This window comes from Anomaloglossus baeobatrachus, chromosome 4 (assembly GCF_048569485.1).
Source record: "Anomaloglossus baeobatrachus isolate aAnoBae1 chromosome 4, aAnoBae1.hap1, whole genome shotgun sequence".
Lineage (NCBI taxonomy): Eukaryota > Metazoa > Chordata > Amphibia > Anura > Aromobatidae > Anomaloglossus > Anomaloglossus baeobatrachus.
The window spans coordinates 91,280,739-91,302,304 of NC_134356.1; the positions used below are offsets into that span (position 1 = coordinate 91,280,739).

General features: G+C 53.5%; 1 protein-coding gene across 1 annotated transcript in view; it reads right to left on the reverse strand.

Moving 5' to 3' along the window:
• Nucleotides 1-21,566, reverse strand: part of DDX46 (DEAD-box helicase 46) — a 209,277-nt gene that overhangs the window by 147,654 nt on the left and 40,057 nt on the right. Inside the window, exon 8 of the mRNA XM_075344461.1 lies at nucleotides 16,039-16,204. Within this exon, the coding sequence (XP_075200576.1) occupies nucleotides 16,039-16,204 (166 nt within the window). The remainder of the gene's footprint in view (nucleotides 1-16,038; nucleotides 16,205-21,566) is intronic.

The window sequence follows — 21,566 nt, forward strand, 5'->3', positions numbered from 1 at the left end:
GCATCTTTAAGTGAAGCGCCATCCTCCACTGCAACTATGGATCTAGCTGCAAGTTTGGAAATCGGGGGGTCTACCTTTGGACACTGTGTCCAGCGCTTGACCACCTCAGGGGGGAAAGGGAAACGCGTATCTTTAGATCGTTTAGAGAAACGCCTTTCTGGGTGAGCGTCGTGCTTCTGGATTGATTCTCTGAAGTCAGAATGATCTAACAAAGCACTCAATTTACGCTTGGGATAAAGGAAACGAAACTTTTCCTGCTCCGCAGCCGCCTCTTCTGCTGAAGGGGCTGGGGGAGAAATATCCAACAGCCTATTGATGGCTGAGATAAGGTCGTTTACCATGGCATCCCCATCCGGGGTATCCAGGTTGAGAGGGGTTCCAGGAATGGATTCCTGATCACTCTCATCAGACACATCACAGGGAGACTGATTGCGCTGAGACCCTGAGCAGTGTGAAGACGTCGAGGGTCTTTCCCAGCGAGCTCGCTTAGGGTGGCTGGGGCCATCATCTGAGTCATAATCCTCGGCCTGTGAAGCCGGGGACCCCCCTGTGGGCTGGATACATTCCAAGTAAGGGGGACCTGAGGACAGAGGCCTCGCCGTGTCCAGAGACTGAGACCCATGCATAGATTGCAAGGTCTCAAGGATTTTTGCCATAGATACAGACATATTATCTGCAAAAACTGCAAAGTCCGTCCCTGTCACCGGGGCAGAACTTACAAGCGTCTCAGCCTGGGTGACTACCTCTCCTGACTCCGGCTGGCGAAGCAGCACCGGGTCGGAGCATTGCACACAATGGGGGTCATCGGAGCCTGCTGGTAGATTAGCCCCACATGCAGCACACGCAGTATACACAGCCCTTTTTGCCTTGGCCGCCTTGCGTTTTGAGGATGACATGTTGCTGCTTCCACAGAGCGATCTGGGATATGCAGCCAGAAGCGCACCTCACAGTGCAAGAAATACAATATCTATATAACTGTACCCAGTACACTGATACACAGTGAGGCACTAGAGGGACCAGCACAGAAAAATCGCTTACCGCCCGCTTAAAAAGCGGGTGTGTGGTCGCCAGATAGCCCCTAGTCCAGGTCTCCCAGAGCCTTGCGTCCTTCCTCCAGCCAGGCATGCATGTAATGGCTGCCGGCGTCTCGAGAGAGGAAGGGGGGCGGGCCCTGGGCGTTCCTGGCCAAGAGCGGGAAGCCTGCTTCCCTCTGTGCCTAGTGTGAGGGCTGGAGCATGTAAATCAGGCTCCAGCCCTCGTCGCTGCTTGCGAACAGCGTCTCTCCCCTACCCTGAGTGACAGGGTGGGGGCGGGAACGAAACGGAGCTGCCGGCGTCCTAGGCCCAAAAAGCCGGGGACTAAATTTATAACCGCCGCCGCCGTAAAAGCGCGGCCGGCGGATCCCCGGCGCACCACAAGTCACAGCAGCGCCGCCCGGTCCAGAGGGGGTCGGCGCTGCGTTCCCAAACACAAACAATCCCCCAGTAATCTGTAGGGACACCAACTCCACGTTGCGGTCCCCGGCGCACTACAACACCCAGCCAGCCCGGAGTGTGTCTGTGCCTGCCGGGGACACAGAGTACCTGTATGATGCAGGGCCTGTCCCTGATCGTACTCCTGCTCCGTCTCCATCAGGTTCTAATGGGTCTGTGGATGGAGCCCGGCATCAGAGCTGAGAGGCCGGCAGGATCCCACTTCCACAGAGCCCCTCAGGGGGATGTGGAAGGAAAGCAGCATGTCAGGCTCCAGCCCTGTACCAGCAATAGGTACCTCAACCTTACAACACCATCCAGGGGTGAGAAGGGAGCATGCTGGGAACACTATATGTGTCCTCTTTTCTTCCATCCGACATAGTCAGCAGCTACTGCTGACTAAAATCTGTGGAGCTATGCATGGAATGTCTGACCTCCTTCGCACACAAAGCTAAAACTGGAGAACCCGTGATACCACGGGGGGGTATAGCCAGAGGGGGAGGGGCCTTGCACTTTTAATGTAGTGCTTTGTGTGGCCTCCAGAGGGCAGTAGCTATACCCCAATCGTCTGGGTCTCCCAATAGAGCGCTGAAGAAAGTCTGCTTCCCAGTTTTCCACGCCTGGGATGTGAACTGCGGATATGGTGGACGCTTTGCTTTCCACCCACGTCAAAATCCGCCGGACTTCTTGAAAGGCTTGGCGACTGCGTGTTCCCCCTTGGTGGTTGATGTACGCCACCGCCGTGGAATTGTCCGACTGAATCCGAATCTGCTTGCCTTCCAGCCATTGTTGGAAGGCTCGCAGAGCAAGATAGACTGCTCTGATTTCCAGAACATTGATCTGCAGGGTGGACTCTTCCTGAGTCCACGTCCCCTGAGCCCTGTGGTGGAGAAACACCGCTCCCCACCCTGATAGGCTCGCATCCGTCGTGACCACTGCCCAGGATGGGGGTAGGAACGACTTTCCCTGTGACAATGAGGTGGGGAGAAGCCACCAACGCAGAGAGTCCTTGGCAGTCTGAGAGAGGGAGACAGTCCTGTCGAGGGACGTCGACTTCCCATCCCATTGGCGTAGAATGTCCCATTGTAGAGGGCGCAGATGAAACTGCGCGAACGGGACCGCCTCCATTGCTGCTACCATCTTTCCTAGGAAATGCATGAGGCGCCTCAGTGAGTGTGACTGGCTCTGAAGGAGAGATTGCACTCCTGTCCGCAGTGAACACTGCTTGTCCAGTGGAAGCTTCACTATCGCTGAGAGAGTATGAAACTCCATGCCAAGATAAGTCAGTGATTGGGTCGGGGTTAGATGAGACTTTGGAAAGTTGATAATCCACCCGAAACTCTGGAGAGTGTCTAGTGCCACTTTCAGACTGTGTTGGCATGCCTCTTGAGAGGGTGCCTTTATAAGCAGGTCGTCTAGATACGGGATGACCGAGTGACCTTGCGAGTGCAGGACAGCTACTACTGCTGCCATGACCTTGGTGAAGACCCGGGGGGCTGTTGCCAGACCGAAAGGTAACGCTACGAAACTGCAGGTGTTCGTCGTGTATGACGAAGCGTAGGAAACGCTGATGCTCTGGCGCAATCGGCACGTGGAGATACGCATCTTTGATGTCTATTGATGCTAGAAAATCTCCTTGAGACATTGAGGCTATGACGGAGCGTAGGGATTCCATCCGGAACCTCCTGACTTTTACGTGTCTGTTGAGCAACTTTAGATCCAGGACGGGCCGATACGATCCGTCCTTTTTTGGGACCACAAACAGATTGGAGTAAAAACCGTGACCTTGTTCCTGAAGAGGGACGGAGGTCACCACTCCTTCCGCCTTTAGAGCGGCCACCGCCTGCAACAGAGCATCGGCTCGGTCTGGTGGTGGAGAAGTTCTGAAGAAACGAGTTGGCGGACGAGAACTGAACTCTATCCTGTACCCGTGAGACAGAATATCCCTCACCCAACGGTCTTTGACGCGTGACAGCCAAATGTCGCCAAAGTGGGAAAGCCTCCCACCGACCGAGGGTGTGGGAATCGGAGACTGCAAGTCATGAGGACGCCGTCTTGGCAACGGTTCCTCCGGCTGTCTTTTTTGGGCGTGACTGAGACCTCCAAGAATCTGAGCGTCTCTGATCTTTTTGAGTCTTTTTTGACGAGGAAAATTGGGACCTGCCCGGTCCTCGAAAGGACCGATAACCAGACTGACCCCTCCTCTGTTGGGGTTTGTTTTGTCTGTGTTGCGGTAAGGATGAGTCCTTACCCTTGGAGTGTTTGATGATTTCATCCAAACGCTCTCCAAACAATCGGTCACGAGAAAAAGGCAAATTGGTTAAGCACTTCTTGGAATGAGAATCTGCCTTCCAATGTCTCAACCACAGGGCCCTACGCAAAACAACGGAGTTGGCTGACGCCACTGCCGTACGGCTTGTAGCGTCAAGAACAGCATTAATCGCGTACGACGCGAATGCCGCCATTTGCGAGGTCAATGGTGCTACCTGCGGGGCAAATGCACGTGTGACTGAGTCGACTTGCACAAGCCCGGCTGAGATAGCTTGGAGTGCCCATACGGCAGCAAAAGATGGCGCTAACGACGCTCCAATAGCTTCATAGATGGATTTCAGCCAGAGCTCCATCTGCCTGTCAGTGGCATCTTTAAGTGCCGCTCCATCTTCAACTGCAACCAAGGATCTAGCTGCAAGCCTGGAAATTGGAGGATCCACTTTTGGACACTGGGTCCAACCCTTGACCACCTCAGGGGGAAAAGGATAGCGTGTATCTTTAAGCCGTTTAGAAAAACGCCTTTCCGGATAAGCGTGGGGTTTCTGGATTGCGTCTCTAAAGTCAGCGTGGTCCAGAAAAGTGCTTAATGTACGCTTGGGATATCTGAAATGGATTCTCTCGTGCTGCGAAGCTGACTCCTCTACCAGAGGAGCTGGTGGAGAAATATTTAACATCCTATTGATGGATGCTATAAGATCATTAACTATGGCATCACCATCTGGTGTATCTAGATTGAGAGCGGTCCCAGGATCAGAATCCTGATCAGTTACGTCCGCCTCATCACCCATAGATTCATCTCGCTGGGATCCTGACCATTGAGATGAATGTGAAGGCCTCTCATAGCGAGCCCGCTTAGGTTGCCTGGGACCATCGTCCGAGTCAGAGTCTTCACCCTGAGGTGTATGTGCCCGTCCCGGAGCTTGGAAGTAATTCAGCTGAGGGGGACCAGGGGGCAATGATTGCACAGTGTCCGTGGCCTGAAGTACAGGCCTAGCCCGCAATGTGTCAAGAATTTGTGACATAGTGAGAGACATTCTGTCAGCAAAAGCTGTAACTCAGTTCCTGTCACTTGGACAGCATTCACAGGTGGTACACCCTGGGTCACGTCCAGCGGAGGTCCCGGCTGTGCAAGTGCCACAGGGGCCGAGCACTGCACACAATGGGGGTCATTGGAGCCTGCCGGTAGAAAAGTCCCACATGCGGTACAGGAAGCATATAATGTCTGACCCTTGCGTTTTGTGGACGACATGCTGTTGGCTCTCTGCAATGTGAGAGAGTCTATAGCCAAAAGGCGACCAGCGCTATGCAGTACAAAGTATTTGCAGGAACAAAATACTAAGATTACTACTGGCACAAGAGGGGGTGAGCCCGGAGGGCTGCTTACCGCCCGCTGAATAGCGGGTAAGAGGCGCAGAATTCCTTGTCTGGGTCTCCCCGGCTCCCCTCTGCAGCTCAGCGTGTCAGCAGGAATGGCTGCCGGCGTCTGTGGAGAGGGGCGGCCCGTGGGAGTTCCCAAACAAAAGTGCGGGAAACAGTGTCCCCTCTGTGCCTATTGTGAGGGCTGGAGTATGTAAAAACGACTCCAGCCCTCCGCGCTGATGCACTGACCAGCGTCCCGCCCCTCTCCTGACTGGCAGGTCTGGGGGCGGGAACGAACGGAACCAGGCCGCAAAAGCCGGGGACTCGAGTTATCAGCGCGGCCGCCGTAAAAGCGCGGCCCGCGCTGAAGTCCCCGGCGCACCACAAGTGCCAGCCGCGCCGCAGTCCCAGCGGCCGGCGCGACCGTTCCCCAAAAGTGTGCCCGCTTCAGCGAAGCTGAAATGAGGCCATGGCACAAGCGCCGCAGCGCTGATGTCCCCGGCGCACTACAACACCCAGCATGCTGCGGTGTGAGCGCGAAATGCACGGGGACACAGAGTACCTTGAGGAAGCAGGGCCATGTCCCTGATGTACTCCGCTCCAATCCAGCATCTTCTCCAGGGGCTGTAGATGGAGCACGGTCTCAGTGCCTGGAGACCAGTAAATCCCACTTCACCCAGAGCCCTGTAAAAAGGGATGGGGAAGGAATCAGCATGTGGGCTCCAGCCTCCGTACCCGCAATGGGTACCTCAACCTTACAAACACCTCCGACATACAGTGGGGTGAGAAGGGAGCATGCTGGGGGCCCTGTATGGGCCCTCTTTTCTTCCATCCGACATAGTCAGCAGCTGCTGCTGACTAAAAACAATGGAGCTATGCGTGCGTGTCTGACCTCCTTCGCACAAAGCTAAAACTGAGGAATCCGTACTCCTACGGGAGGGTGTATAGCCAGAAGGGGAGGGGCCTTACACTTTTAAGTGTAGTACTTTGTGCGGCCTCCGGAGGCAGTAGCTATACACCCAATTGTCTGGGTCTCCCAATTAGGAGCGAAAAAGAAAGGGGCTTTGCATGACAGCGCTGCTAGCTCAGACACTCTCCGAAGTGAAGTGACTGCCACTAGGAAGGCCACTTTCTGCGAAAGGCGTGAGAGAGAAATATCCCTCATTGGCTCGAAAGGTGGCTTCTGAAGAGCCATCAGCACCCTGTTCAGATCCCAGGGTTCTAACGGCCGCTTGTAAGGAGGGACTATGTGACAAACCCCCTGCAGGAACGTGCGTACCTGTGGAAGTCTGGCTAGGCGCTTCTGAAAAAACACAGAGAGCGCTGAGACTTGTCCCTTAAGAGAGCCGAGCGACAACCCTTTTTCCAATCCGGATTGAAGGAAGGAAAGAAAAGTGGGCAAGGCAAATGGCCAGGGAGAAACACCCTGATCAGAGCACCAAGATAGGAATATCCTCCACGTCCTGTGGTAGATCTTGGCGGACGTTGGTTTCCTAGCCTGTCTCATAGTGGCAATGACCTCTTGAGATAATCCTGAAGACGCTAGGATCCAGGACTCAATGGCCACACAGTCAGGTTGAGGGCCGCAGAATTCAGATGGAAAAACGGCCCCTGAGACAGCAAGTCTGGTCGGTCTGGTAGTGCCCACGGTTGGCCCACCGTGAGATGCCCCAGATCCGGGTACCACGACCTCCTCGGCCAGTCTGGAGCGACGAGGATGGCGCGGCGGCAGTCGGACCTGATCTTGCGTAACACTCTGGGCAACAGTGCCAGAGGAGGAAACACATAAGGAAGTTGAAACTGCGACCAATCCTGAACTAAGGCGTCTGCCGCCAGAGCTCTGTGATCTAGAGACCGTGCCATGAATGTTGGGACCTTGTTGTTGTGCCGGGACGCCATTAGGTCGACGTCCGGCATCCCCCAGCGGCAACAGATCTCCTGAAACACGTCTGGGTGAAGGGACCATTCCCCTGCGTCCATGCCCTGGCGACTGAGAAAGTCTGCTTCCCAGTTTTCTACGCCCGGGATGTGAACTGCGGATATGGTGGAGGCCGTGGCTTCCACCCACATCATAATCCGCCGGACTTCCTGGAAGGCTTGCCGACTGCGTGTTCCCCCTTGGTGGTTGATGTATGCCACCGCTGTGGAGTTGTCCGACTGAATTCGGATCTGCTTGCCTTCCAGCCACGGCTGGAACGCCTCTAGGGCCAGATACACTGCCCTTATCTCCAGAACATTGATCTGAAGAGAGGACTCTGGCTGAGTCCAGGTCCCCTGAGCCCTGTGGTGGAGAAAGACCGCTCCCCACCCTGACAGGCTCGCGTCCGTCGTGACCACAGCCCATGATGGGGGAAGGAAGGATTTCCCCTTCGACAGAGAAGTGGGGAGAAGCCACCACTGAAGGGAAGCCTTGGCTGCCCGTGAAAGGGAGACGTTCCTGTCGAGGGACGTCGACTTCCTGTCCCATTTGCGGAGAATGTCCCATTGAAGTGGACGCAGATGAAACTGCGCAAAAGGAACTGCCTCCATTGCTGCTACCATCTTCCCTAGGAAGTGCATGAGGCGCCTCAGGGGGTGTGACTGGCCTTGAAGGAGAGATTGCACCCCTGTTTGTAGTGAACGCTGCTTGTCCAGCGGAAGCTTCACTATCGCTGAGAGAGTATGAAACTCCATGCCAAGATATGTCAATGATTGGGCCGGTGTCAGATTTGACTTTGAAAAATTGATGATCCACCCGAAACTCTGGAGAGTCTCCAGAGCGATGTCCAGGCTGCGTTGGCATGCCACTTGAGAGGGTGCCTTGACCAGCAGATCGTCTAAGTAAGGGATCACCGAGTGTCCCTGAGAGTGAAGGACTGCTACCACTGCTGCCATGACCTTGGTGAAGACCCGTGGTGCTGTCGCCAGGCCGAAAGGCAGTGCCACGAACTGAAGGTGTTCGTCCCCTATGGCGAAACGCAGGAAGCGCTGATGCTCTGGTGCAATCGGTACGTGGAGATAAGCATCTTTGATGTCGATTGATGCCAGAAAGTCTCCTTGGGACATTGAGGCGATGACGGAGCGGAGCGATTCCATCCGGAACCGCCTGGTTTTTACGTGTTTGTTGAGCAGTTTTAGGTCCAGAACAGGCCGGAAGGACCCGTCCTTTTTCGGTACCACAAACAGGTTGGAGTAAAAACCGTGACCCTGTTGCTGAAGAGGAACAGGGATCACCACTCCTTCCGCCTTCAGAGTGCACACCGCCTGAAGAAGAGCATCGGCTCTCTCGGGGGGCGGAGATGTTCTGAAAAATCGAGTCGGAGGACGAGAGCTGAACTCTATCCTGTAACCGTGAGACAGAATGTCTCTCACCCAACGGTCTTTGACCTGTGGCAGCCAGGTGTCGCAAAAGCGGGAAAGCCTGCCACCGACCGAGGATGCGGTGTGAGGAGGCCGAAAGTCATGAGGAAGCCGCCTTGGGAGCGGTTCCTCCGGCGGTCTTTTTAGGACGTGACTTAGACCGCCATGAATCGGAATTCCTCTGATCCTTTTGAGGCCTTTTGGACGAGGAGAACTGAGATCTTCCCTCGGGCCGAAAGGACCGAAACCTCGATTGTGCCTTCCGTGGTTGAGGTCTGTTTGGTTTGGACTGGGGTAAGGATGAGTCCTTTCCCTTGGATTGTTTAATGATTTCATCCAATCGTTCACCAAACAGGCGGTCGCCAGAAAATGGCAAACCGGTTAAGAACTTTTTGGAAGCGGAGTCTGCCTTCCATTCACGTAACCACATGGCCCTGCGGACTGCCACCGAATTGGCGGATGCTACCGCCGTACGGCTCGTAGAGTCCAGGACAGCATTAATGGCGTAGGACGCAAACGCCGACGCCTGAGAGGTTAAGGACACCACTTGCGGAGCAGATGTACGTGTGACTGCATTAATCTGCGCATGACAAGCTGAGATAGCTTGGAGTGCCCATACGGCTGCGAATGCTGGAGCAAAGGACGCGCCGATAGCTTCATAGATGGATTTCAACCAGAGCTCCATCTGTCTGTCAGTGGCATCTTTGAGTGAAGCCCCATCTTCCACTGCAACTATGGATCTAGCCGCCAGTCTGGAGACAGGAGGATCCACCTTAGGACACTGAGCCCAGCCCTTGACAACGTCAGGGGGGAAGGGATAACGTGTATCCTTAAGGCACTTGGAAAAACGCTTATCTGGACAAGCTCGGTGTTTCTGGACTGCCTCTCTGAAGTCAGAGTGATCCAGAAACATACTCAATGGACGCTTGGGAGATCTGAAACGGAATTTCTCCTGCTGAGAAGCTGACTCCTCAATTGTAGGAGCTGGTGGAGAAATATCCAACACCTGATTGATGGTTGCTATAAGGTCATTCACTATGGCGTCACCATCAGGTGTATCCAGGTTGAGCGCGGTCTCAGGGTCAGAATCCTGATCTGCTACCTCCGCATCATCATCCAGAGAGTCCTCCTGCTGAGACCCTGAACAATGTGAAGAAGTCGAGGGAAATTCCCAGCGCCCCCGCTTAGGTGGCCTGGGACTGCGGTCCACGTCTGAGACCTCACCCTGGGACCCATGGTTCACCCCAGGAGCACTTTGCAGGTCCAAATGAGGGGGGCCTGGGGTCAATGATTGAACAGTGCCCTGGGCCTGAGTTACCGGTCTGGACTGTAAGGCTTCTAGTATCCTAGCAGACCATTTATCCATAGTCTCAGACAGTTTGTCAGCAAATACTGCAAACTCCGTCCCTGTCACCTGGACAGTGGTAGCAGGTGGTTCCACCTGGGCCACCAGTAGCAGAGGCTCCGGCTGAGTAAGTGCCACAGGGGCCGAGCATTGCACACAATGAGGGTCAGTGGAACCTGCCGGTAGTATAGCCGCACATGAGGTACAGGTTGCAAAGTAAGCCTGTGCCTTGGCACCCTTGCTATTTGCGAACGACATGCTGTTGTCTCCTCTGAGTACAATCCAGGAGGGTATATAGCCAAAAATCAACAGTGCGACCGTACAGTGTAGATGTATAGCATATAAGCATATATATATATATATGAACACTCCGGCACTCAGTGGGGCCAGCACCTCAGGTGCTGCTTACCGACCGCTCAAAGCGGTTGTGTGATCACCAGCTTCCCTGCCTGGGTCTCCCAGAGCTTTCTCTCCTCTCCAGCGTCAGAAGAGCTGACAGGAATGGCTGCCGGCGTTCTGTGGGGAGGAGGGGGCCGTGGGCGTGCCCTAGAAAGTGCGGGAAGCTGGAGTCCCACTGAGCTGAATGAGGGGGGAGGAGGATACAGAGTATGCTCCAGCCCTCAGCGCTGACGTTCTGTGGAGCGTCCCGCCCTTCCCCTGATTGACAGGTCTGGGGGCGGGAATCTGCGCTACTAGGCCGCAAAAGCCGGGGACTAAAGTTATAAGCGCGGCCGGCATATAAGCGCGGCCGGCGCGATAGTCCCCGGCGCACTAACACACCCAGCCGTGCTGAAGTGTATATGGTACCAGCGCTCCATGCGCGGTCCCCACGGGGACACAGAGTACCTCACAGCGCGGCCTTGCGCGGTCGTCCCCGTCGCACTAACACACCCAGCAGTGCTGCAGTGTAAATGGCACAAGCGCTCCATGCGCGGTCCCCCAGGGGGACACAGAGTACCTTACTGTAGCAGGGCCTTGTCCCTGACGATACTCGGCTCCTGTCCAGCAGATTCCCCAGGGGCTGCGGAGGGAGTACGGCCTCAGTGCCTGGAGACCGAATAGGATCCCACTTCACCCAGAGCCCATTAAGGGATGGGGAAGGAAAACAGCATGTGGCTCCTGCCTATGTACCCGCAATGGGTACCTCAACCTTAACAGCACCGCCGACCAGAGTGGGGTGAGAAGGGAGCATGCTGGGGGCCCTATATGGGCCCTCTTTTCTTCCATCCGACATAGTCAGCAGCTGCTGCTGACTAAGATGTGGAGCTATGCGTGGATGTCAGCCTCCTTCGCACAAAGCATAAAAACTGAGAAGCCCGTGATGCACGGGGGGTGTATAGGCAGAAGGGGAGGGGCTTTACACTTTTAAGTGTAATACTTTGTGTGGCCTCCGGAGGCAGAAACTATACACCCAATTGTCTGGGTCTCCCAATGGAGCGACAAAGAAAAAAATCTGTTTGGAGGGCTGGAAGAGAATTCTATCCTGTAGCCGTGAGATATGATGTCTCTCACCCACTGATCGGAGACCTGCTTTAACCAAGCGTCGCCAAAGTGGGAGAGCCTGCCACCGACTAAGGACGTGGCTGGAGCGGGCCGAGAGTCATGAGGAAGCTGCCTTAGTGGCAGAACCTCCTGCGGTCTTCTGCGGACGCGCTTTTGGGCGCCAGTTGGATTTCTGATCCTTGGCTGAGTTAGCGGACGAGGCGGAAGGCTTAGAGGATGACCAGTTGGAGGAACGAAAGGAACGAAACCTCGATTGATTCCTACCCTGGGCGGGTTTCCTGGTCTTGGTTTGTGGCATGGAAGTACTCTTCCCGCCAGTAGCTTCTTTAATGATTTCATCCAGCTATTCACCAAACAGCCGTGAACCAGCAAAAGGGAGCCCAGCAAGAAACTTCTTGGAAGAAGCATCTGCCTTCCACTCTCGAAGCCACAAAATCCTGCGGATAACAAGAGAATTAGCTGAAGCCACCGCAGTGCGGTGAGCAGCCTCTAGCATGGCAGACATGGCATAAGATGAAAAGGCTGAAGCCTGAGCAGTTAAGGTAACCATCTCAGGCATAGATTCCTTGGTGAGGGAATGCATCTCCTCTAGAGAAGCAGAGATGGCATTGAGAGCCTACACTGCTGCAAAAGTCGGGGAAAACGCGGCCCCCGCAGCTTCGTACACAGATTTGGCCAGAAGGTCAATCTGACGGTCAGTGGAATCCTTAAGTGAGGTGCCGTCAGCCACCGACACAACGGTCCAGGCTGATAGCCTAGACACCGGAGGGTCTACCTTTGGGGAGTGAGACCACTCCTTGACCACCTCAGGTGGAAATGGAAACCGGTCATCAGAACCACGCTTTGGAAAGAGTTTGTCAGGGCAGGCCCTGGGTTTGGTCACAGCGGTCTGAAAACTAGAGTGGTTAAAGAACACACTCTTCACTCTCTTAGGCGAGGTAAACTGATGTTTTTCTGCCAAAGAGAGTTGCTCCTCTGATACTGGCGGATTGAGATCCAGCACAGAATTAATAGAAGCAATCAAATCACTAAGATCTGAGTCACCCTCAGAGAAATCGATGGGATACATAGCCTCCGAGCCCCCAGTGAGAGCATCCTCCTCATCTTGAGAGTCAGCTCTTGAGACAGAGCCGTGGGATGGGGAGGGGGAGGAAACCCTGCGCCTTCTCTTAGAAGGACGGGGTCTGGGATCAGATGATGAATCCTCCGTGAGCTCTGATGGACGGAGGTCAGAGGATAGGAGTCCTCTGTCAAGAGTATTAGAGGCACCCTGAGAGGGGGGCTGATGCATATTCATCAAAGTCCTGGACAAAAGTCCCATGGACTCAGCAAATGACTGGGATATGGACCTAGAAAAGGACTCTACCCAGGCCGGGGGTTCAATCACAGGTGTAGCAGCAGCCTGAGAGACCACCGGGGGTGAGACTCCAGGCTGTGGCACCGCCAAGTTAGAGCAACCATCACAGTGTGGATAAATGCTCGGCTCAGGCAGCAGGAGCTTACATGCAGTGCATGCAGAATAAAGCTTTGGAGCCTTGCTCCTTGTGTGAGACATGTTGCTGGAGTGGGGGCTTTGCAGAGAATGAACCCCAGGGAGAATATACAGAGGTCCACAACCGGAGACCGGCTGTGGCTTACCAGACCGCTGAGTGCGTTGTTGTGTGCCCTCCAGATCCCAAAGCCCGGTCCCCCAGAGCGCAGCACCTCAGCAGAGATGCAGAATGCAGTATGTCCCAGAGCAGAGTGAACTCTGCCTGAGAAATGGAGGGGGCGGGACTAGGGGCGTTCCTATAAAAGAGCGGGAACTGGAGGGCTATAGAGACCTGCCGGGAAGGAGGGACGCCCCAGCAGTGGGGAGTGTCCCTCCCCTGTGTAGAACGGCCGCCGGGAGGAGCCGAACCTGTCCCTCTGCATGAGTGACATGCGAGGGCAGGAAAACGAAACTAGGCCTCCGGCGAAGCCGGGGCCTAAATTTAAGCGGCGAGGCCGACAAGCAGGCACCATCGGCGCGGTTCTCAGGCAAAAGCTGGAGAACCCGCCGGAAAAGTTAAAACAATCACATACAGCATACTCTCCCCTTACAATAAAGAACCGGGACCCCCAAGATAAACGTCTCAGGTACTTAGCTGCTGAGACGCAGGGCCATGTCCCTGGGGATGAGTGCTCCGGTCCAACAGAATCCTCAAGGGGCTGTGGATGGAGACCGGACTCCTGCCAGGCATGGAGACCGTGCTTGCTCCCACTTCAAGCCAGAGCCCAGAAGGGATGGTGAAGGAGCGCGGCATGTAAGGCTTCAGCCTTGTAAATCAACCTTAACAACACCGCCGACACAGTGGGGTGAGAAGGGACATGCCGGGAGTCCAGACATGGACCCGCTTTTCTTTAAACTCTTTCCAAAAGTCAAACAATCAGATGAGAATGCATGTGTGGATGTATGACCTCCTGAACACAAAGTGATAAACTAGCTAGGACTGGCTACCAGGGGGTGTATAAGCTCAGAGGGAGGAGCTACACTTTTAAGTGTAGTACTTTGTGTGTCCTCCGGAGGCAGAAGCTAAACACCATGGTATGGGTCTCCCAAAGGAACGATAAAGAAAAGTAATGTTGTGTAAAGGGAGTCTAAACTTACCAAACATTAGGGATAATAATATAACTTGGCTTGTTTTGGCATATTAAAAACTGGATACTTTGCTTTACATATCACTCAAACATTAGTTTGGACTGGGCTCTGGAGGCCGCATTACACGTGAATGCTCTACTTCACACGATGGTGGTTAAACATTTAATAGTTTAACCACCTTCACTGGTAAGAGGCACCATAGTTACAAGGAATTACATAATGACCCCTAAGTCTTTACTATACTACTCACCCCTAATTTTCCTGATCCCATCATAGAGTAGATCTGAAATGTTACACATCTTTTACTAATTTATGGCATGAGGTTTGGGAGTGTCCACCCACACTCAAAGCTATAAGTAACAGGATATATCCGCAAGGACTGGAGAATGTTTGTCCCTCTGACTCTACAATTCTGTTTCCCCAGCTCTGACCCATCTAGACGAGACGGGAGGCAGGCCTCAGGTGATTGCCCTAATACTAGTGATGACTCTAAGACGTTTATTTCATCAGTGTCTAGGACAACACTCTTGAAATGGCAGATGTCATTGTATAGCTTAAGCTAGAATTTTGGTATAGACCAACTTTATACAGAAAGTCACAAAGAAAATGCAACAGGCAAATATTTTTAAGAAATAGAAAATATTAACTGAAATCCATTATTCCAGGGAAGAAATTTAAAGGGGTTGTCCAGACTTCGGGTATAAAGGCCACTTTACACGCTGCGATATCTGTACCGATATTGCTAGCGTGTGTACCCGCCCCCATCGGTTGTGCGACATGGGCAAGTCGCTGCCCGTGGCGCACAACATCGCCCAGACCCGTCACACTACTTACCTGCTCTGCGACGTCGCTGTGACCGGCGAACCGCCTCCTTTCTAAGGGGGGCGGTTCAATCAGCGTCACAGCGACGTCACAGCTGCGTCACTGAACTGCCGCCCAATAGAAGCGGAGGGGCGGAGATGAGCGGGACGAACATCCCGCCCACCTCCTTCCTTCCGCATTGTGGGTGGGAGGCAGGTAAGGAGAGGTTCCTCGTCCCTGCGGTGTCACACGTACCGATGTGTGCTGCCGCAGGAACGAGGAACAACTTCGTTACTGCTGCAGCAAAGATATTATAGAATGGACCCCCATGTCACCGAAGAGCGATTTTGCACGTTTTTGCAACGATGCAAAATTGCTCATAGGTATCACACGCAATGGCATCGCTGAAGCGACCGGGTGTGCGTCACAAATTCCGTGACCCCAATGAGATCGCCTGAGCGATGTCGCAGCGTGTAAAGCGGCCTTTAGTCTGCAGTCACTGTATGTGACTGCAGACTTGTGAACCCTCACAGTGCGCAGTGTGTGAGCAGTTAGGATTCTTCATGCAGTCAATACAAGGGTACTGAGTAAGACTACGAACACACATCCGACTTTTCTGCCGTTTGTCGGATCCCGCGCGCTCACGTACAGTGTATACAGTATAGTGGCTGCGCTGCAACTTCCTGGTCACATGCTCCGGTCACATGACAGCACATGACCGGAGCTTGTCGCGCAGCCACTTTACTGTACACAGTGTACGGGAGTGCGCCGGATCCGGCAAACGGCAGAAAAGCCGGATGTGTGTTCTTAGCCTAAGGCTGGACAAATCTAGTCAAAATGTGGTCAAATTATGCAAATCACATACTTATGATCACATGACCATCAACTCCTGGCATTGGGGAATCCTCACAGTGCGCACAGTGAGGATTCACAAGTCTGCAGTCACTGCAGTCCCAAGCCTGGACAACTCACTTAACCCCTTCACCCCTGGGCGATTTCTATTTTTGTTTCTTCCCCCCCTCCCTTCTTCCAAGAGCCATAACTTTTTTATTTTTCCGTCAATATAGCCGTGTCATGGCTTGCTTTTATGGGACAAGTTGTACTTTTGAATGACACCATTGAAAAAAAGTATCTGTGAACACATACCAAACTAGGAATGTTGCCGTCTCTTCTGATTAGTAATACTAATACCATGTACAAGTTTCTGTCAGCAATTCAAATTAAAAGATAATCAGCCAGGCAGAAGATCTGGCATTAATCCACTTTGCTGCGTAGTCTGCATTTATATACAAGTGATTTTTTTTATGACAGGACTAATATAACATTACCTTCTGTAGTCATCTTGGCCAACTCTGGAACTTCCACATAAAAAACTTTTCTGTACGGCTCATATTCAATCTTCCCATGATCCACCGGCTCCAAGAGTTTGCGTTGCTTAGTCTGTAAGCCGGTCAATGCAGTCTGAAGATCAACCTCCTCCTCCTCTGAAGAATACTGCAATTAAAGATGAAATGCTTAAAAGCTCAATGAAGCAATGATCACAGGACCCATCTACATTTCATTTCCATATCTGTCCTTTAATACAAATCCATTTTTTATCCCTTCTTTGTGAGGTAAAAGAAGCCACAACCATTTTGGGTTTTTTTTGGCCAAGTGGCATACAGTGGAACCCTGGTTTACGAGAACAATCCGTTCTGGGAGTGTGCTTGTAAACCAAGTTACTCGTCTAGCAAGAAGGGAATTTTGTTTACTTACCGTAAATTCCTTTTCTTCTAGCTCCTATTGGGAGACCCAGACAATTGGGTGTATAGCTTCTGCCTCCGGAGGCCACACAAAGTATTACACTTTAAAAAGTGTAACCCCTCCCCTCTGCCTATACACCCTCCCGTGCATCACGGGCTCCTCAGTTTTGGTGCAAAAGCAGGAAGGAGGAAACTTATAAATTGGTCTAAGGTAAATTCAATCCGAAGGATGTTCGGAGAACTGAAACCATGAACCAAAAGAACAATTCAACATGAACAACATGTGTACACAAAAGAACAACAGCCCGAAGGGAACAGGGGCGGGTGCTGGGTCTCCCAATAGGAGCTAGAAGAAAAGGAATTTACGGTAAGTAAACAAAATTCCCTTCTTCTTTGTCGCTCCATTGGGAGACCCAGACAATTGGGACGTCCAAAAGCAGTCCCTGGGTGGGTAAAAGAATACCTCGATAAAAAGAGCCGAAAAACGGCCCCCTCTTACAGGTGGGCAACCGCCGCCTGAAGGACTCGCCTACCTAGGCTGGCATCTGCCGAAGCATAGGCATGCACCTGATAGTGTTTCGTGAAAGTGTGCAGACTCGACCAGGTAGCCGCCTGACACACCTGTTGAGCCGTAGCCTGGTGCCGCAATGCCCAGGATGCACCCACGGCTCTGGTAGAATGGGCTTTCAGCCCTGAAGGAATCGGAAGCCCAGAAGAACGGTAGGCTTCAAGAATCGGTTCCTTGATCCACCGAGCCAAGGTTGACTTGGACGCCTGCGACCCCTTACGCTGGCCAGCGACAAGGACAAAGAGTGCATCAGAACGGCGCAGTGGCGCCGTGCGAGACACGTAGATCCGGAGTGCTCTCACTAGATCTAACAAATGCAAATCCTTTTCACATTGGTGAATTGGATGAGGGCAAAATGAAGGTAAGGAGATATCCTGATTGAGATGAAAAGGGGACACCACCTTGGGGAGAAAGTCCGGGACCGGACGCAGAACCACCTTATCTTGGTGAAATACCAGGAAGGGGGCTTTGCATGATAGCGCTGCAAGTTCTGACACTCTTCGGAGTGACGTAACTGCCACTAGAAATGCCACCTTCTGCGAAAGACGTGATAGAGAGACATCCCGCAGCGGCTCAAAAGGTGGTTTCTGAAGAGCCCGTAGAACCCTGTTAAGATCCCAGGGTTCCAGCGGCCGCTTGTAAGGTGGGACTATGTGGCAAACTCCCTGCAGGAACGTGCGGACCTGCAGAAGCCTGGCTAGACGCTTTTGAAAAAACACGGAAAGCGCCGATACTTGTCCCTTGAGAGAGCCGAGAGACAAACCCTTGTCCATTCCGGATTGAAGGAAGGAAAGAAACGTGGGTAAGGCAAACGGCCAGGGGTTAAACCCCTTATCAGAGCACCAGGCTAAGAAGATCCTCCAAGCCCTGTGATAGATCTTGGCTGACGTTGGTTTCCTGGCCTGTCTCATAGTGGCAATGACCTCTTGAGATAACCCTGAGGACGCTAGGAGCCAGGACTCAATGGCCACACAGTCAGGTTGAGGGCCGCAGAATTCAGATGGAAAAATGGCCCTTGAGACAGCAAGTCTGGTCGGTCTGGGAGCGCCCACGGTTGACCCACCGTGAGGTGCCACAGGTCCGGGTACCACGACCTCCTCGGCCAGTCTGGAGCGACGAGGATGGCGCGGCGGCAGTCGGACCTGATCTTGCGCAACACTCTGGGCAGCATTGCCAGAGGAGGGAATACATACGGCAGTCGAAACTGCGACCAATCCTGAACTAAGGCGTCTACCGCCAGAGCTCTGTGATTTTGAGACCGTGCCATGAATGCCGGGACTTTGTTGTTGTGCCGAGACGCCATGAGATCGACGTCCGGCGTTCCCCAGCGGCAACAGATCTCTTGAAACACGTCCGGGTGAAGAGACCATTCCCCTGCGTCCATGCCCTGGCGACTGAGAAAGTCTGCTTCCCAGTTTTCTACGCCCGGGATGTGAACCGCGGAGATGGTGGAGGCTGTGGCCTCCGCCCACAGCAGAATCCGCCGAACTTCTTGGAAGGCTTGACGACTGCGAGTGCCGCCCTGGTGGTTGATGTACGCGACCGCCGTGGCGTTGTCCGACTATATGCGGATCTGCCTGTCCTCCAGCCACCGATGGAACGCTTTTAGGGCTAGATACACTGCCCTTATCTCCAGAACATTGATCTGAAGGGAGGACTCCGTCGGAGTCCAGGTTCCCTGAGCCTTGTGGTGGAGAAAAACCGCTCCCCACCCTGACAGACTCGCGTCCGTCGTGACCACAGCCCAGGATGGGGGCAGGAAAGATTTTCCCTTCGACAGAGAAGTGGGAAGGAGCCACCACTGAAGAGAGGTCTTGGCTGCCAGAGAAAGAGAGACGTTCCTGTCTAAGGACGTCGACCTCTTGTCCCATTTGCGGAGAATGTCCCATGAAACTCCATCCCAAGGTAGGAGATCGTCTAAGTACGGGATCACCGAGTGGCCCTGAGAGTGTAGGACTGCCACAACGGATGCCATGACCTTGGTGAAGACCCGTGGGGCTGTCGCCAGGCCGAAAGGAAGTGCCACAAACTGAAGGTGTTCGTCCCCGATGGCGAAACGCAGGAAGCGTTGATGCTCTGGAGCGATCGGCACATGGAGATAGGCATCCCTGATGTCGATTGATGCTAGGAAGTCTCCTTGGGACATTGAAGCGATGACCGAGCGGAGGGATTCCATGCGAAACCGCCTGGTTCTCACATGTCTGTTGAGCAATTTGAGGTCCAAAACGGGACGGAATGAACCGTCCTTTTTTGGTACCACGAACAGGTTGGAGTAAAAACCGCGACCCCGTTCCTGAAGGGGAACGGGGATCACAACTCCTTCTGTCTTCAGAGTGTCCACCGCCTGAAAAAGTGCCACGGTTCGCTCGGGGGGCGGAGATGTTCTGAAAAAACGAGTCGGAGGACGAGAGTTGAACTGTAACCGTGAGACAGAATGTCCCTCACCCATCGGTCTTGGACATGTGGCCACCAGGCGTCGCAAAAGCGGGAGAGCCTGCCACCGACAGAGGATGCGGTTTGGGGAGGCCGAAAGTCATGAGGAGGCCGCCTTGGAGACGGTGCCTCCGGCGGTCTTTGGAGGACGTGACTTAGACCGCCATGCCGAAGAGTTTCTCTGGCTCTTCTGTGGCCTATTGGACGAGGAGGATTGGGATCTGGCTGAGGGCCGAAAGGACCGAAACCTCGCTTGAATTTTTCGTTGCTGAGGTCTCTTTGGTTTGGGCTGGGGTAAGGACGAGTCCTTTCCCTTGGATTGCTTAATAATTTCATCCAATTGTTCGCCAAACTATCGGTCGCCAGAAAAAGGCAAACCGGTCAAGAACTTCTTGGAAGCAGAGTCTGCCTTCCATTCGCGTAGCCACATGGCCCTGCGGACTGCCACCGAATTGGCGGATGCTACCGCTGTACGGCTAGTTGAGTCCAGGACAGCATTCATGGCGTAGGATGAAAATACCGACGCCTGAGAAGTCAAAGACGCTACTTGCGGAGCCGAGGTACGGGTGACCGCATTAATCTCAGACAGACAGGCTGAGATAGCCTGGAGTGCCCACACTGCTGCAAAGGCTGGGGCAAAGGACGCGCCTATGGCTTCATAGATGGATTTCATTAGGAGCTCTATCTGCCTGTCCGTGGCATCCTTGAGCGTTGAACCGTCAGCCACTGCCACTACGGATCTATCCGCCAGTCTAGAGACTGGAGGATCCACCTTGGGACATTGAGCCCAACCCTTAACTACGTCAGAGGGGAAGGGGTAACGTGTGTCATTAAGGCGTTTAGTAAAGCGCTTGTCCGGGAAAGCCCTGTGCTTCTGGACAGCATCTCTGAAGTTCGAGTGATCGAAGAAAACACTCAAGAGTACGTTTGGGCAACCTAAACTGGTGCTTCTCCTGCTGTGCGGCCGACTCCTCTATAGGTGGAGTTGGGGGAGAAAGATCTAGCACCTGATTGATGGACGCTATAAGGTCATTTACTATGGCGTCCCCTTCAGGTGTATCAAGATTGAGAGCAACGTCAGGGTCAGAGTCCTGGGCTGCGACCTCCGCCTCATCCTCTAGAGAGTCCTCAAGCTGAGACCCCAAACAGCGTGATGAAGTCGGGGAAGATTCTAATCGAGCCCGCTTAGCCGGTCTGGGACTGCGGTCCGTGCCGGAGTCCTCCACGTAATAACTAGAGGCCACCCCAGGCGCACGCTTCGTCGCAGACCGAGAGGGCCCTGGGGGTGATCCCGCAGTGCCCGGGGCCTGTGTAAGGACCGGTCTGGACTGCAAGGCTTCTAGTATCTTAGCAGACCATTTGTCCATAGACTGAGCCATGGATTGTGACAGTGACTCAGAGAGTTTCCAGCTAAAACTGCAAACTCTGTCCCTGCCACCTGGACAGGGGAAACCGGCGGTTCTACCTGGGCCGAGGGTCCCACCAGTGCCCCAGGCTCCGGCTGAGCGAGTGCCACAGGGCCCGAGCATTGCTCACAGTGAGGGTAGGGGGAACCTGCAGGTAGCATAGCCGCACAAGAGGTACAGGGTGCAAGAAGGGAATTTTGTTACTTACCGTAAATTCCTTTTCTTCTAGCTCTTATTGGGAGACCCAGACGATTGGGGTATAGCTACTGCCCTCTGGAGGCCACACAAAGCACTACATTAAAAGTGCAAGGCCCCTCCCCCTCTGGCTATACCCCCCCGTGGTATCACGGGTTCTCCAGTTTTAGTGCCAAAGCAAGAAGGAGGAAGCCAATAACTGGTTTAAACAAATTAACTCCGAATAACATCGGAGAACTGAAAAACCGTTCAACATGAACAACATGTGTACCCGCAAACAACAAAAAAACATCCCGAAGGACAACAGGGCGGGTGCTGGGTCTCCCAATAAGAGCTAGAAGAAAAGGAATTTACGGTAAGTAACAAAATTCCCTTCTTCTTCAGCGCTCTATTGGGAGACCCAGACGATTGGGACGTCCAAAAGCTGTCCCTGGGTGGGTAAATAAATACCTCATGTTAGAGCTGCAAAACAGCCCTCCCCTATGGGGGTGTCACTGCCGCCTGCAGGACTC